Below are 17,197 nucleotides of genomic sequence, written 5' to 3'. Positions count from 1 at the left end.
ATGACAATGAAAAAGAAAAACGATAACTTCGAAAGATTTAACAAAGTATACGCACGACAATCAATTATATGATATAAAACGAGGGATTAAATGATCGAAATATTGTTGAAAATAAATAAATGAAATATCGTTTGATAATTAAATCAAAATAATCATCGAAATGTTTGTGATTACCGTAGAACGCTTAAGAACAATCGAATTTTAGCGCATTATTGAAATTTTCCGAACATACACGAGGCTCATCTCGTAGTTGTAATTCGTGAACCGAAGTTAACCGAGGAGGTCGGGAGCGACGGACCTCGTATGACGTAACGTTGGTAGCACTGCGTAATCGCTTGTGTATCTTTGCCCCGTCGCGTCGTCTGCATTAAAGGGGCAAGTGACAGCTCTGGAGCTATATCGTTGACACTCGTGGGTGCGTAAGTACGTAAAACGGCGTCGGCCTCGGGGAAGGAGGAGTCATCGAATGAGAGTCAAATAGCAAGTTCTAAGGGACATTAAAGGGTTTCTCGTATTACTGAAAAAGGGCGTTATCTCGAATAAGATAAAAAGAAAAAGGGGAAAAAAAAGATAAGAATAAGGGACTGGGATAATAGAAAAAAGGGACTTAACCGGAGCAAATGAAATACGGGGAATAGAGTGTCGTAGTAGAATTGCATTAGTGTGAGAACGAGTAGAACTTGTTAAGAGAAGATTATCCGTAAATGCGGAGAAAAGGACGGGCCGGATTCGAAGGAGGAGAAGAATATTCTGAATGATTAGTGACGATTCGTAAACGATTTAAGAACGTAATCGAGTCTCGGTATTAAACGCAGTAATCTTTTGATATATATATATATAGAAAAAGAGTGTGAGAAAAAGAGAGAGAGAGAGAGAGAGAGAGAGAGATAGAGTGAAAAAAGATTCCGCGTAAACGGAAACGCGTCGAACGTTTTCGTATTCCGAGCGGTGCTTCGGTTCGATGACGACGACGATCTAGATTAGGACGACAAATACTTATATATGTATGTAGATACGTATGTATTTAGATACGTACGTACATATGCATTTATGTATGTATAAGGATCGACGAGGAGGAGGACGATGATGCTGTCGAAGGAATGCTGTTGCGTATCGATCGGTATCGTCGTCTCGTCGAAACGACGACGATCCTTCGTTCCTTCCTCGTCCAAACTTCGATGAGAACGTCGCCTTCTTCTAAACGATGCTCCCCCACTAAGTAAAACTAGAGTTGACCAAGTGAATAAAGAAAGAACGAGAAAGAAAGAGATAGATAGATAGAGAGGGATCTGAACCCGTATGGTATATAATAACATCATAACATTGTGCGGAATAAGTTCTTTCATCATCTCGTGTTTGCTTTCTATCGTAGAGAGGACATCACGATTATTACGATAAGTTGATACTTTTTTGTAAGTTGGATCAAAATTGAATTGTAACGAACGAGATTAGAATGATACATTATTTAAAAATATAATGCACAATAATAAAATAGAAAACTAATATAACAGCGTGTCGAAGAAAAATATCAAAGATTATAATTACCGATCATTTCAAGTTATTTTTTTTCGTTTCATATTTCATACATTCTTTCTCTTGATTTTAAATTCGCGTTCAAATCCGCGCTCAAATCTGCGAAGAAAAAGTTGCCGTTCTTTTCCCCAAAGGAAACTTTTTATCCCATTTCAAAAGATTCGACTAAGTCGATACGTGTTTGACTTTTTTATTTTTTTTTATTCCTATTCCGCTTAAGAACAAATCCGTGTTACTTTAACAACTTTTATCTACATCTTTATTTGTTTTATTTTCTTAAATTCCTCGATACACACTTAACACGATTCCTCGACGATTTAAAGCTGAGAGCTTGGAATAAAGTGCATAAAATATCCCGTATCTCATTGGATGGCTTTAATCCGCGTTACACACAATCAGACATTGACGCGTAGTAATCACGCGCAGAACGCGCGCATTGATACACTTCGATGTATTAATGCGCGTTTCACGCGTGTAAATCTTGTTAGATAGAAAAAGATAGATGTATATATATATGTGGTGTGTGTGTGTGTGCACAGTATTTACTACATAGCGGGTGCAAAAAGCTTTCGTTAGTATGAAGGGAAAGGGACGATAGAAAAAAAGAGAAAGAAAAAGAGTGTGTACATTAAACAAAAAAAAAAGAAAAAAAAGAAAGGAAGGGATCGTTCAGTGAATGCGTACACACATTGAAACTCGGAAAAAGGTGGAAAAATCGGTGACGCTTATCGATGAAACGCCGAAGGGCGTTTAGGAACGGTAGAGATATGCGCGTTAAATTCTCCCTTATAAAAACACACCTGTTTATACCGTGTTATTTACGCTTAGCGTTGACCTTTCCAATTCCTGAATCAGCCTTATCGAAAGATGATGCCCTTACTTTTTTTTTATCTCCTCTTTCTTCTTTCATCTCAGCAGGGTGAGGACGCGATAATGTGGTATCAACATTTTTGGGATAGGAGAGGTACCTGAATGAAGTGGATGTTAAAAGGAGAGACAGCAATGTTGTGTTGCATCAATCCCGTATGGATCGAGGATAAATATAAACGAAGATATTAATAATAAATACAAACAGGAAAAAAGAGGAAAATTTTTAGAGTTTTGTTTTCTTTTTTTTTTTTTTATATATATAACTATATATAACATAAAAAATGTATAAAAGTGATCGAGATTAATAAATTGTAGGGCAATAGTAATTGTTCGTTAATTCGACGGTACGCGTTGAAAAGACTATTTGAAATAATTGTAATCCAAAGTGTTAGGAGAAAGTGGAACGCGACAGTAGAGGGACAAAAGAGGATTCGGCATGTTCTGTGCCGGTGTCAAAAGTTGGCTCGAAACATTGGGCGGGGAGGTGGTGGAGGCGGAGGAGAAGGAGGAAGAGAAAAAGGAAAAGAAGGAAACAGTGAGGGAAGAAGAGGTGAATGTGAAGGTGGTTAAAAAGGTGGTGCTAGTGTTGGAGGAGGAAGAGGTGGAGAAGGAGGAGGAGGTATGGAAGCTGAAACCGGTCGAGCGTCGTCTCATCACCAGGGGCTGCAGCTCACCCTGCCATCCCCGGGAATCTCCGGATTGGACGTCGTGAGAGCTCTGCATCAGGTATTTTTTATTTCTTATCTCTTATTTTTTTTCCGATAATATTTTTCATTGTACGTACATATATATATATGTGTGTGTGTGTGTGTGTGTGTGTCGATAATGACGACACTAGATTAGATTACAAAATTAATTTTATATTACAATTAATTATATTGTTAAAAAAATCACATAACATTAATTTTTCAATTATTTGATTTATAATTTGTCCATCGTCATAATTATAATGTATTTATTATTTCATAAACAATTGAATTATGCAAGAAATTACCAACCCTCGATGATCTGAAATTAAGTCAATTTAGTTTTTAAAGATTTGAATTTAAAAATAAAAATTCGTTTTATTTCTATTGTAATATTTGATATATTATTAATATTTTATAATTCTTTATTTAATAATAGTGTTGTGTTGATAATATTAATAATGTTATAAAATTTATAAACATAAAGTGAAATAAACAACTTTATCATTTTAAAATCGTATAATACAAGAGCTGTCCTATGAGTTGGAAATATTTTGTTAAATATGGCTCACAAAATTATGAGATTAATGTGTTCGGTTAATTTGTGGTTATTCTGACAATTGGTAGGTTCCTGAATAATTTGAACCAATAATAACTTAATTTAAGTTGAAACCAATTAGAAATTTCCAATAAACGTGATTATGTTAGGATTATGTTATTCTACTCTTTTTGTATCTTTTCTATCTCATTCTTACGTGTTAAGGATAATTATAACATATCGTTTCCCGGCAATTAAGCAATCGACTCCTATTCGTCGAGGGAAATAAAGTAGTTCGCTTTTTCCGGCCAATAGCGTGCCAATTTACTACTCACTTTCCTAGCGGACTCTTGTCTTGCCAGATTGACTCTTGTTCCGTTATGTAGTTAGGATATCATTTTTACATGAACGATTCTGATTCGATTCGATTGGATTTTCCCACGAATCCATTTCTGCGATAAATGTAAGCCTCGAGAACGTATAAATCTCCTTAAAAGATACCAGACCTCGTATAGAAAATTACAAATAATTAACTACCCTGTATTTTTATTTTAATACTGTTATTATTAAATGGGTGGTCGGCATTTTAAATTCAAGTTAGAACATTTTAATAATGTTATGCAAGTATAGGAGATGATACAGAATTACTATTATTATTATTATTATTAAGAGCAAGATTAAATCGGATACTTAATATTTCTCCGCACAAATCTGTTACTTTATATCCTGTACATATACAGGGTGTCCTGTTACTGATGATACAAACGAACAGGATTTTACAATGGTACAGGATTCTGCAATGATTCTACATGAATAACTAATAAGTTGATAATGTTGAATAAAATTTGTTCATACAAGACTTCCTTTCGGAGAACAATAAGTTTAAAAATTTGTCCGGTACGAGTATACTCGATTCTCTGTTTCTGTTCGACGAATTTCACTGCCTTACTTTAAAATATTTCGAAGAACATTGTCTTGTTTCTTAATATTTTTATCGATATTATCGGTATGCGACAATGTTATTTGCATCAATTTGTTTCTTATGCTTATCGAACAAGACTTATAATTACCAGGTCTGCAAGTTGAATCAAATTGTCAAATTGATTTTTCTCGAAAACAAATTTTTTAATTCTACATTTTCGCATTATGTTAGTTATAAATATAAAATCATCCCTTGCGTGCTTGTACCACCAGTTACAGGACACCCTGTATATATATTATACCTTATCCTACCTTATCCTATACCTTATCCCGTTTTATCCCATGTCTTATACTTGTCATGCGAGATTTATTTCGGTGAGAACTATAAAATAAAATGAATTAAAAAGAAAGTCCCCCGGATTTCCGCTTTCGCGAAAGTTATTTAATTAAACGATCTTTTTTCTTTTTTATTTGATATATAATAGAAAAAAAACAAAAAAAAAATAAAAATAAAAAAAAAGCATAAGAGAAATGGAGAAGTCAAATTAGTGGGATAGTTAATGGAAAGATCACGACTTAACGACAAGTTAACCGTTCGTCGGATTTGTATTTCGCTTAATTTCAAAGGTTTCCTTGCTAGGTTTGCCATTTCGAAAGTTAAGTTTCGCGGATTTCAGTACTACTATGCGTTTAATGGTCGCGAATAATGACGGTGTAAGTTTGACTCGAGTTTCCTCGAGCAAACAGCAGTAGCAGCAGCAGTAGCAACAGCAACAGCAGCAGTAGCAATTCTTTTGCTATGAAAGTAAATACTTAGGAATACTACAACAACGGTTGGCCGAGCAGTAGTCGTCATTAGGGACACACGCGCAAATTAAATCGAGAAAAGATAATCAACGAACATAGTGCGGGGAAATATTTCCTTCAAATATAATACCATAAAAGTGTAAGACCCTCTACCCCACCCCTCTCTCCCCTTTTCGCTCCTCTACTTTTTCGTTCTACTCTTTTATTACATACCTTTAATTAATTTCTCGGTAAATCCTCACGAGGCATGTGTCCTAACAACATGATTATTTTATCGTTACGTATATAACTTTCTTATTTTTTTTCTTTTTATTTTATTCTATTTGTACTCTTCTTTTTAATTTAATGAACAATTAAAGTATATATCTCTGTACGATTGTCTAGATTAACTGGAATAGAATTTTCTATTTCTTTTTTGTTTTGTTTTGTTTTTTCTTTTCTTTTCTTTTTCTAATAAAGTATAAAGTTAATTTAATTTAATTTAATTTGTGTGTGTGTGTGTGTGTGTTGTGTGCATTAGTTTGTCTATATTTTTCATCTGTTCGTTATTGAATTATTTTCAAGAAATCATAAATTCTAAGTTGGTTTTCAATTTTATATATATATTTTTAATGTCTAGGTATATCTACTTAAAAAATTTATTAGATAGAACATAATTTATTTTTGAATGCAATGAGTTTTGATAGAAAAATATAATGACGGATAAATAGATAAAATTGAAATATAAAACTAAAGTAATTGTGACGAATAAAAATTGAATTCATTCGTATTGGATAAATATGTTGGCATTTTAATGAGTCGACCTCGTTCGGGATATTAAACCACAATTGGAGCACGAATCGTAACGCATTTTGTTCGATTTTTCTTTGGCAAATCAGTTTTAGTTAAAAGCAAAAGACGCAATGGCTGTACGTACGCGAAGTTTTAGAAGACATTTAATCGATAAAGCAAAATGCTTTTCCTGCGTTTCGCATTATCGTGTCTTCAAAGGAACAACATTGTCAATAACGTCGACCGAGCTGTGGAATAAGTTTATCTTCGTCCTAGAACGGAGTATCCTTGAAATTTCTTCAGATTCTATTACTCTCAATTGCTTTTAAAGTAACCCACACCGGATGAGTCGAGAAAATTTGTTAAGAAGTAAAAATCATCTAAATATTTTCTTTCCTTGAATAGCGGAACTTACGTTTCTAAAGTTCGCGAACAATCTTTTAGAATAAATTTAATTAACAAAAGCTCCATTAGACATTATCAAAACCGATTTTTTACAATTTTTAAGCATAGTCGTCAAGAATAAATAATTTTATGCCAATACAAATATTTTAGATCAAATTTGAACCGGTAATTTGATCCGATAATGAGTCATAAATGTTTTTATTGTGTTATCCTTGTATTCATTATCATAATCAATGTTTTATTTATATGTATTGGGTTATGTTTTAATAAGTAATATAATATTTTATTGTTGGTTTTGTACGTAGAATATGCTGATACCGTTTGACCGGAAAAACCTCACACTCTGTATATCAAAATTTTGATTATTTTATGTTTAAATATATAATAGAAAAAGCTATAGGAATAAATTATTAAATAAGTTATATCAAAATATACAATATTCTCTCAATCCGAATAAGTAATGTAATAATATATGATTGAATTGTTCAATAAATTAGCAATATTTTTTATTTGAACAAATAATCCAATGAAAATAATATATGATCAAATTTAATATTTTCAATGATAAATATCTAACTTGGTTCGATATTAAATATTGAAAATTGTATTTTATTTTACCGGAATCAATTTGTTTATTATGCGAATAAAAAATTAAATGTTCATACGAATCATTTTGTATTATTTAAAATTAAAAAAAACCACAATTTTGATGTAAATTTTAGACGGTTATATCACTGCGATCCGCATTGGATTCATCGCGCGAAGAACTACGTCGATTGAAGGAAAGTGTTGGTGAATTTTCCGAGGAGAAATACGTCGAGGTGGTTGAAAGGTTAGCCCTGGAGAACCACGTTCTAAGACGTAAGATACTTAGCAGAAGTACCGACTTTTCCAACGATGCTGCTACGAGTCCGCAGCCGCCGTCGCACCAGCCTCGTTTTGTTCCACTTCAAGTAGAAGACCCTACCGAGTGAGTTTCGTAAGACTCTGCCACTGCTAATTGACTAATTACTCCGCCTCATACTCTTCTTTTCACTTGGTCATTCAATTTTCTCGCACAGATAAAATTTCTCATATATTTTCTACTAATACAAATGTAGTACCATTATTATCTAACTTTCAAATACTACAATATTTATATATAATTTTCATTATTATCAATATTTTATTACTTGATATATATATATATATAGAAGAGCGATGTTTCTTTGCAATCTGAAAACAAATTTGGCCTAAAAGGTTTCAAAAAACAAAAAAGAGAGTAATTAATTTCTAATTAATATCAGAGGCTCAAATTTTTATATCAAACTTTGAGAATATTCATCGTACATTTGAAAAAATCCAGATTTCCGGCCGGGCAATTTGCAGTCTATCGTAAATTAAGTTTATGGATTTGACGGATTTACAAATATCATGTTTAAAATTACGAAAATATGATTTTATTTTATCTAATAAATTATAGATAAAAATAAGCATACAATTAATATCTATACTTGTAGAGCTATTATTTTTGTTTATCAACGCGAATATTGCACGCTCATATTTTTTGTTTGAACGGTAAAAGAAATGAAAAGCCAATGAATTTTTACGAGGAACTACAAATTACTTATCCTATTTCTATTTTCCTTTTATTCTTCTCATCGTTTGTTTGTTTTTCTACTTATTCTTACCGATAACACGTTTAACGATACCCTCGCAAACTCGTTACGTGCAACCAAGTGGAAGCTGGAAGCGCGTAGCCTTATTTACGAGTTTTCGTTTGGAGTTATACAAAAGGAGTTATACCTATCAACGAAGCCATAGTAAAAACATCGCTGAGTTGGTTAATGCTCGTGAAATAGGCAATTTCATTATCCTTGCTAACCTTTTCTAATTTAACTCTTCTTACGAACGAACGTTTTTCTTCTTTTTATTTATTTTTTTTTCTTCTTCATAAGCGTAGAGGAAACGTCAAATTATCCGTTTGCACTTTTTCCCTTATTCTCTACATGCAAACGGTTCGTTCGTTCGTTCGTTCTAAAAAATGATCGATAAGTTTTAGAAATTATGGTGAGAACTTAATAAACTCTTTTTATCTGCTATTTGACTCATATCAGTTTAAAAGAAGAACGTTGGACGCGTTGTTATAGGCAATCATCATCAGTAGACACGGCTAGCGCCACGATGGATGCGTCAGGGAATAAAATTGTCGTCGAGGAGACGTCAGAAACGATCAGAACGAGTGGAACCCGGCGAAGTATCGGTAGCTCGAGCCCGGAAACTCAAGCTCGTAGTACATCGGTAATACGCCGCGTTCGTCGTGAGTTTCCATCCTTACCTTCGGAAACAACAACTCAACAACAACAACAACAACAACAAGTAGAAGAACAACAGCAACATCAACAGCATTCCTCAAGGGATGGAACACAATCTAGATGTAATCTAGGTCAGGATGAGTCCGGTATCAGTGGTCTAATATCGGTGCTGTCTAAAGAGAGTCAAGAAGAAGACATTTGCGGAGATGATGTTCAGGACGATTGTCAGGACGATAACGATGGTTCTGTTGTAATAGATCGTCTTGATTTACCAGAAAAAGATAGCGAAGATTTGAGCCTTAGATCTGTTTCCGACGGTGATAATTCTGTCTTCAGTGATAATCCTGAACCTCAGTCGCCGCCGCAGCAAAGATCTATGCAACAACAAAGTCAACAGCAACAACAACAGCAACAACAACAACATCAGCATAGGCAACAGAGTCAATCGGGTGAACAGGGGAAATTAAATGATCAATCTGAAAATGATTCGGAGGAACTCGATGACATTGAATTAATATTTACGACAGATGATACATGTAGGGATTTAGGTCTTCAAGAGGATCTCGTTTCAATAACGGAAACTGATGCTTGGCAGCAACCAAATCCTGCTGGGCAACCGGCTCATCTAAAATATAACAAATCTTCCGAAGGAGAGTCTCTTGTTTGTAACGGTGATAAGACCAGCTCCGTTGAAGAAGCAGTCTCATCTCAAAGTTCCAGTATCGATCGCGAAGAAAGCGTCGATCGATTCGACGAAAGTTCTAGTACTAGACTAAACAAGATGTGGTCTCAATGTTCCGTTCTCGTTGAAACTGACATCAGCAAGTGTGGTGTACTTGAGGAACCTGAACATTTAACTAGGCATGCAACTAGGAGAAACACTTTGGCTGCACCTCCGACTGCTTACAGGTATTTACATATTTTTAATTACATCTCATACATTGGGTTGCTTGTTTAGAAAGTTTAAACGAAATATGTGAAGACAACTACTTTTATACGAATTAAAATGTTTATCTTGTGTATGCATTTTGAACAAATAATTCGAATTATTATTGTAGATCTTTCTTTTATTTACTCATTCATTTAGAATTCTTTCGTAACAAACGAATATTTAAGTTTACGATATTAAGTGATAATATTTTGGCTCTTAGAAACGTAATAGGTTTTATATTTACATTATTTGTGTTCTAACTACATCCATTACTCTTCTTACCGTTCTACCTCACTACTTCATAAAATAGGCCTTCCTGTTAGTGTTTGCATACATTACGTATTCCACACATACACTGAAATATGCACACATAAGCGAACGTAATTAGTCACTTGCCGATCGTAAAGTGCTCTCGCTCGTTTTGAAGAGGCTTTGTTTTTACGTACCAATGAATGCTAACGCTGACGGTACTCTCTCAACGAGCCAGCTAGATAAGTGTATTTAAAATGTACACCCTGTTGTTGGCTATAAGTAGTATAAGTTACAAACGACAAATTTCATTGGCGTAATAACGTACAAATATAATTAACTAATTCATGAAAAATTCTAACAAGATGAAAAAGGGTCAATGTACCAATACCACTCACACAATGTTGGAAAAATTAATTGTATGATATTTATTTATGATTTATAAGGATCCTATCGTTGTTAATAAACGTATATACTTTCACGCGGAGGAACGTTGACGCAAGAACAAAAATAACTTTACGACAGTAACCCATATAATACAGTGCATAGATTATAAAACGAGCAACGTTATAATATCATGTTATTCAATTTTTCCTCGTACAATGATGTCGATTATAGATACTAACCTTGTTTCTGTTTTTATATGTAATACAAAAATAATCTCTATCAACATCGTTTTCATCATCATCATCATCATCATCATCATCATCATCATCATTATTATTACTATTATTATTATTATTGTTATTATCATCATCATCATCATCATTTCAAATATATCTTTTGATTTCTTTAATTACGAAAAATATGTAATTTGAAAGTGGTAAGAAATGATCGACATGATTACACGTTGGATAATTACAGGCCAATAATACATCGGGAAGCTTTGGCTGGTGGTCGAAGAAAAAGTTCAGCACCTCTTCGTCCTGTAATGGATCGTAGTAGTGGTGCCAAACGCGAGTCAGGAGCACAAACCGACATTTCGGCCCTCCCGGCACAATGGCGTTCGGAAAGCTATCTCGCACATAAAGTGGCTCACACGTTTACAACGCTTCCAAGTAAATTCGCATTGCCGACTGGTGTACCCGGGAGGCTCAGGCTGTCTGACAAGACACGCGAAGCAAGACGAGTTTTACTCTCGGACATCAGTTTCACCAGCATGGTACCAGAATTGTCAAGAAGTGCTGATCATCTTTGTCACGATCCTCATGCACAGGTAAATTACAAAAAGCAAAAGTACAACGGTGGAAAGAATTTCTTTTTTTTCTGTTTTTTTTTTTTGCGAAAGAAGAAAAGATCGCAGCCTCTCACCCCCTCCAGGGTGTTGTAGCATTTTTGGAGATGATTTTTCGCGGAACTCGTTCAAAGTTATTGCGCAAAGAGATAACCCTGACACGTGTTTGCTTGATGTCGTAAGTCTTGTAATAGAGTAGATGTTGGCGTTTTACGAAGAGAAACGGACGGCAGTCGGCGTAATAACAGCTTGATTAATTCAACGTGTGCTGGTAGTATGCACGCACAATAATCCTCACTGTGTGCATCCAGAAGGCCACGAACGAGTGGAACTCTAATATAAAGCGGTTTGCTTTACATCCATGAACACGTACTCGTGATCTTTTTTTCTTTATTTCTCAACATATTATCTATCTTGCTTCTTCTAAGTCTCAGATGATGACTAATTGCACCATATGCACCTTACTACGACTTACGGTTCTCTTATCTCCTACCCGCGGACGCCATTTAACTACGTTTACGTTCACGTCCATGTGAACGTGAGAAAAATGAACTTAAGTCGCGTTTTGCGACTGTAAGTCTCGGTGCCTTTATACGATAATAATATACGTTTAAGGATTATACGAACGTATAGAGGCGTTGGACCGTTTAAGGATAAACGTCACGATTAAATGATTTATTTTCTTCGATTTTTAATTCATTCATGAAAGAATTTATTATTCTTAGATGATCATACATAATGCACGTAAGTATCTTCATTATTTTCATATCGTACGTGAATATAGATGATCGTTATAAATTACTTTTTTCCATTTGATAATTCTACTATGTACGACATCAAATAATAGATAAAAAATTATTTGCCTATTTGGTGTTCCTACATTGTACAGAATCAAATCGATTTCATTAAAAAACTGATTTGCCTAATCTTTTTTAAAAAAATATCAACGTGTTACAGACTTGTTTAGGATCTCGAGGATGTGGACACCGTACACCGGAAGTTCATCGTCGCGAATCCTTAGGATCACCAGCAAGTTATTGGCCTCGTTGTAATCTGGGAACGACTTTACCAAGTCCTTGCGATTGTCGATTGTCTGCTGATCTCTATTCCTCAAGATACCGAGGTTCCTTGAGCTCGATACCATCGCCAGGATTAGAAGTCGTCAGTGGTCCACCAAGAAGACACTCTTGGAGAACAACAGCAACTTCTTTTGATGCATGGAGAGTTCCTGTTGCTACTTCTACACCTAGACCAACCTGGTCATCTATGCCATCTTCTCCCACTCATGTTCATCCTCCTGCAACGTCCTCGAGATCATCGAAGAATGTACCAAAGAGAACACGCTCTAAAGTCACTTTTCAAGGTAAGAAAAGATACTCATTTATGTGAGATATTTTTCTTTATTATTTTATTTATCCTAATCTCGTAATCCTGTTGATTACAAATTGTATGTAACAATTAATTCGGTGCATTGATAATAAATTCGTTGCATCAAAATTGCCTGTGCGATTTTCGTCAAGGAATTCGACGTTTGTTTGAAATATGAATAAAAGTCATCGAAAATAACAGTGAGAGTATTTTTCGAAGAATAACACAAAAATGTACGATTATTTTATAAATAAATATTATATTTTGTCTTTTTTTAAAGGTACCGAATTAATTGCTACAATCAATATTATATTTTTCGTATGTTCTCAGTATATTTGTGCTTACGCAAACTTTTGCAAAATTTTCTTATTATCTAAAAGAGGAAAAAGAGAAAAAAAAGGAAAAAAAAGAATTATCTCTTAAAAGAGAGAAAAAACTTCTTATAAAGGGTATAAATAAATATAAGGTTTGAAAGTTAAATATAATTCGAGAGTACAAGTTAATCGCTTGGATTCGTTTGAAAGGTTATTACGTAAACTTTTTCTTTTGTTAATCCTCTAACAAAAAGAAGGTATTACATTTGAACCGGGCTCGTGTTTCCACATTTCAGAGTGTCCAATGACGCGTGGCAGTTTACCTAACTTGCGCTCAGACATAGTAGGTGCCGGTGACAATAGCGGAGATTCAACGGAATCTCTGATAGACGAGGCGGAGGATTATTTGCGTCGAAGTATTGATTCTATGCTGACCATTTCGAGTACCAGTGCTAGTACGGATTATTGGACCAGACAAATAGCAGCCAGGAGGAGAAGAACTCGAAGGCACTCCGAACCTGATCTTGCACGCGAATGGACTCCCCCTCAGGATGCGAGACCCTACCTACCAAAGGTGAATGATCTCATTTGAATAAATAACAAACAGACTAAATTCTCGAAAATTCTTGCTTGTGATAAAACTGATTCATTTTGTTAATAATTTTCAACCATGCTCTTTGAATATTATTAATATATTTTAATTTTATTATATTTATGGTAGAAATTTGATATCAAAAATCATTAAATGTAAAACTTTAAAAGTATATTTCTTTTTTTTATAGTCAATCGTTTTATACTTTATATATAATTATAAATTATTGTTGCTATATATGTATGTCGTGATTGTTTTAGGAATATTCGATGACGAAATTCATAATAGAATAAAAACTACAATGGTCGAATATGAATATCGGTCGAGTGAGATATGTATATACATATGTACATAAAAACAAAAAAACAGTTATTATTTTTGCAAGCATAATATCTATTCATCCTTTTCCTTGTCAGTCGTTATTCTTATCTGCTTCCGTATAGACATGTTTTAATATATTCCTGTAGCACATACACTCGCGCACAAATGCATATTATTAGCAAAAAACACGCGCACACACGTATATACGCGAAGTAAATTTGTTATTTTTCTAATACCGTTGTTACACATACCGACGTTCGAATAAGACTAACAAAAAATAATGAAAATAGCTACGAAATACACATGAGAAATACCGAATGTACACGAAGGTTAATGTGTTTATAAATACGGCGACGAAATTCGTTATAGAATAAAAACGATAACAACCGAAAAGTGAGATACATATATACATAAAAACAAAACATTAAATGATCGAAAAGACGCTTTTTTCGTAAATTTAACCTCTACTCATCCCCTTTCCCTCTCAGTCGTTATTCTTCTCTGCTTGCGACAAGACGTGTTCCTCTATTACATATTATTACATTTTTTACCTCGTTTATCTTTTCATTTACATTAGATACAATGTTTTATATCTTTTTTTTTGTAACCGATGCTCTTATTAATAATATTTCAGTAATTGAGTCCGTTAGACATTACTTCGAGGATTAGTTATCGTATGTTAACCCAAAAGTTCTGAAATAATTTCCAAAATTAATTGGCTACTTTTTTTTTTTTAATTGTAAAATTATAATATAATTCTAGAAACTTTTGAGACTACCCTGTCTCTATTTATTATATTATGATGATCATTAAGAGTATGTTTTATTTAATAGATACCAAGAGATCTGAAGTTAGATCATCTTGTCAAAGTAATTTCACCGGAAGGAAGAGTCCTTCAAGGTCGTGTCAGATACGTCGGTCCAGTTCCTGGTCGAGAGGATTCTCACGTAGGTGTTGAATTACCGAACGTCACTGGTTCCTCCGATGGCACATTTCACGGTAGAAGATTTTTCGATTGGTAAGTGTTGTTCTATTAGATTTTTATTTTTTTTTTCACAAATAAATATTACCAATTTATAGAAATACATATTAAAATCAGCGTAGAATTTCAAATTACAATTGATATGATATGAAGAATCTTAAATGTATTATTATTTTTGTAAACAAACAAACAAGCCAATAAATTAAAAATCAAAATATAAAAGGAACAAAAACAAAGAAATAAATTCAGTTGGGTTTTAATTTTGAATCGGTTTAAGGAAACAGAGAATTGCGACTTGGTCAAAGTAAATGTGTAATCTTTAGGAAAAAGAAATGCCCTAGCAATTGGTCCGGTGTATTTAATTTCGTAATTGCATAATGTTTTTGAGGTAATGGGCCGTAGTACGAGCTGCGTGACAAAAGCAATTCTGTTTGAGATAAACCCTCGCGATACCTCTTCCTTCAACGGGCCTCGCCTTCTACATATATACTTTTCCTCTTTTCTCTTCTCTTCTCTTCTCGTCTTGTCGTTATTTTACTCGCTAAGTTGAACGTGCATATGCATACGCAAATGCATTGGCGTATGTATTAACTCTCAACTTTTTAAGGATAATACTGAAATCGAAAATATCTGTTAATAAAATTGTTTTTCATTCGAGATTAAATTATTTCAACTCCCTCATCACCACCAACCTATGGAATTTTTTCTTATTATATTTCAATATTTCTTTTTTTTTTTATCATTGTAATTATATCATCGTCTGAATATGATCAAATCCACAAGTACCTCTGTGGGTTTCATTATTAATAATTAATAATTAAGTTAATAATTTTTTAATTAATTTTAATTTAAATTTGTTTAAATTTGAAGTACGTTCTTGTTGATGTTGTTGTTGTTGTACTAAAAATAAAAATAAGCTTATTCTATATTTAATCCGGTTATAAACGTGACAAGAATTATTGTCGATTGAGTGGATAAATAATGTCTTGTAAAATTGCAGGAAACTTGTCGCGTGAATCTTTGTCGTGAGAAATACCTCGTGCAGGCATTACAGGAGCTTATACGAAAATCACTCGAAACGCAACGACGATGTTCGCGTGACCATCATCAACGTCCCTGAAAGTGCGCCTCCTCAGATTTTGATCTCGAGTTAGAATTTATACTCACACACATAAAACGATCGATCGACCACAATTCTCTCACTTTCTCTCTCTCTCTCTCTCTCTCTCTCTCTCTCTTCCTCTCTGTCTATCTATCTATCTTTCTAAACCAGGAATTTATAAAATGAACATTTCTTAACGAACACCTCATTTTCTACATTATTTTATGTTGAATTATTTATTCAATTGAAAATGATTTATAACATATATTTTGTAACAATTATTAAGAGATTAATTTATTAAAAAATTGTCAAATATATTATACAGGATAAATCAAAAGTTTCTTAGATGAGTTAAAAATATTTAACTAATTTCTAAAATATCTTATAAAGAATTTTGAAACTTTGTAAACTTGCTATTTGAAATATTTCATATTTAATTATTTTGATTTTTTGTTTGAAATTATTTATATATACTTGTAATAATTATTGTAATATTGATTTATTTAGAATAAAAATTTCCAATGATTATATGCAGGATAAATGAAAAATATTTAATACAAAGTTTACAAATTAATTACACGTTACCATAACTTTTTAAATTAGCTGTTTTATAAGTTCTTTTTATGATCGAAAAAAGGTAAAAGTTTACAAGAAAAAGAGTGTGAAAAAAAAAATATTGTAGAAAATTTTGACTTATTTAGAGATTTTAAATGAATGTCGTAATAATTATCGATTAAATTAAAAGATATATTATATTGATCTAACCCTGACGAATATTTGTATGTTAACAGTGAACCAGATCGTGCGATTTTCGTACCGTTTAAAAAGGTGGTCTTGGCTTGGTGCAACGCCTGACCCGATGTGTCCACGCCCAAAGTAACACCGAAAATTTTACTATCACAGTATACAATGTAAATGTGGATACAACGGTATGTACGTAGAGCACAAGTTTTGCTATGAAATTTCTATATCGTTGAGCGCGTAATATAATGTCTCTCTCAAGTATTATTCTTTTTTTTTCCAATGTGATAGATTTTCGTAAGTAAAAATAATTATATAAAAAAAAAACCAATAAAGTATCATTTTATTATTTCTTACTCGTTTACATTAAAAAAGAAATCAAAAAGAAAAAAGAAAAAAAAAAGAAACAAAATATTTTATGATTAATATCATTCAAACAAATTAATTTAAATAATTTCCATTGGGATCTTAATATAAAAATATCATTCGCGACATATTAAAATTATTAAATTAAAAAAGAAAAAAAAACATATTGTTT

At 33.1% G+C, this 17,197-nt stretch overlaps 1 protein-coding gene across 9 annotated transcripts; it reads left to right on the top strand.

Annotated features, from left to right (window-relative positions):
• Positions 1-324: 324 nt before the first annotated feature.
• Positions 325-17,066, top strand: LOC106789888. 9 transcript variants are annotated; one of them, XM_014754423.1, is made up of 9 exons: positions 325-802; positions 2,452-3,129; positions 7,254-7,501; positions 8,661-9,734; positions 10,870-11,221; positions 12,197-12,602; positions 13,218-13,495; positions 14,668-14,852; positions 16,710-17,066. In XM_014754423.1, exons 2-9 carry the CDS (start codon positions 3,025-3,027, stop codon positions 16,771-16,773), a joined length of 2,712 nt encoding a protein of 903 aa, XP_014609909.1. In that variant the 5' UTR covers positions 325-802; positions 2,452-3,024; the 3' UTR covers positions 16,774-17,066. The 9 variants fall into 9 exon arrangements, with proteins under 9 accessions (XP_014609909.1, XP_014609908.1, XP_014609914.1 ...); XM_014754422.1 differs by having other exon boundaries at positions 2,449-3,129; XM_014754428.1 differs by having other exon boundaries at positions 335-415; positions 2,449-3,129.
• The last annotated feature ends 131 nt before the right edge of the window (positions 17,067-17,197 follow it).

Source organism: Polistes canadensis, unplaced genomic scaffold, assembly GCF_001313835.1.
Source record: "Polistes canadensis isolate GaletaPanama2010 unplaced genomic scaffold, ASM131383v1 scaffold_206, whole genome shotgun sequence".
Lineage (NCBI taxonomy): Eukaryota > Metazoa > Arthropoda > Insecta > Hymenoptera > Vespidae > Polistes > Polistes canadensis.
The sequence above is the reverse complement of the archived record's forward strand: the minus strand, read 5'-3'. Positions and strand labels throughout refer to the sequence as shown.

What these genes read in the sequence shown, in the direction of transcription:
- LOC106789888 (XM_014754423.1), top strand. Translation starts at nt 3,025, where the DNA reads ATGGAAGCTGAAACCGGTCGAGCGTCGTCTCATCACCAGGGGCTGCAG. An exon ending in CAAGTAGAAGACCCTACCGA is followed by an intron (nt 7,502 to 8,660) that starts GTGAGTTTCGTA and finishes GCGTTGTTATAG; the next exon opens with GCAATCATCATCAGTAGACA. An exon ending in CTCTAAAGTCACTTTTCAAG is followed by an intron (nt 12,603 to 13,217) that starts GTAAGAAAAGAT and finishes TCCACATTTCAG; the next exon opens with AGTGTCCAATGACGCGTGGC.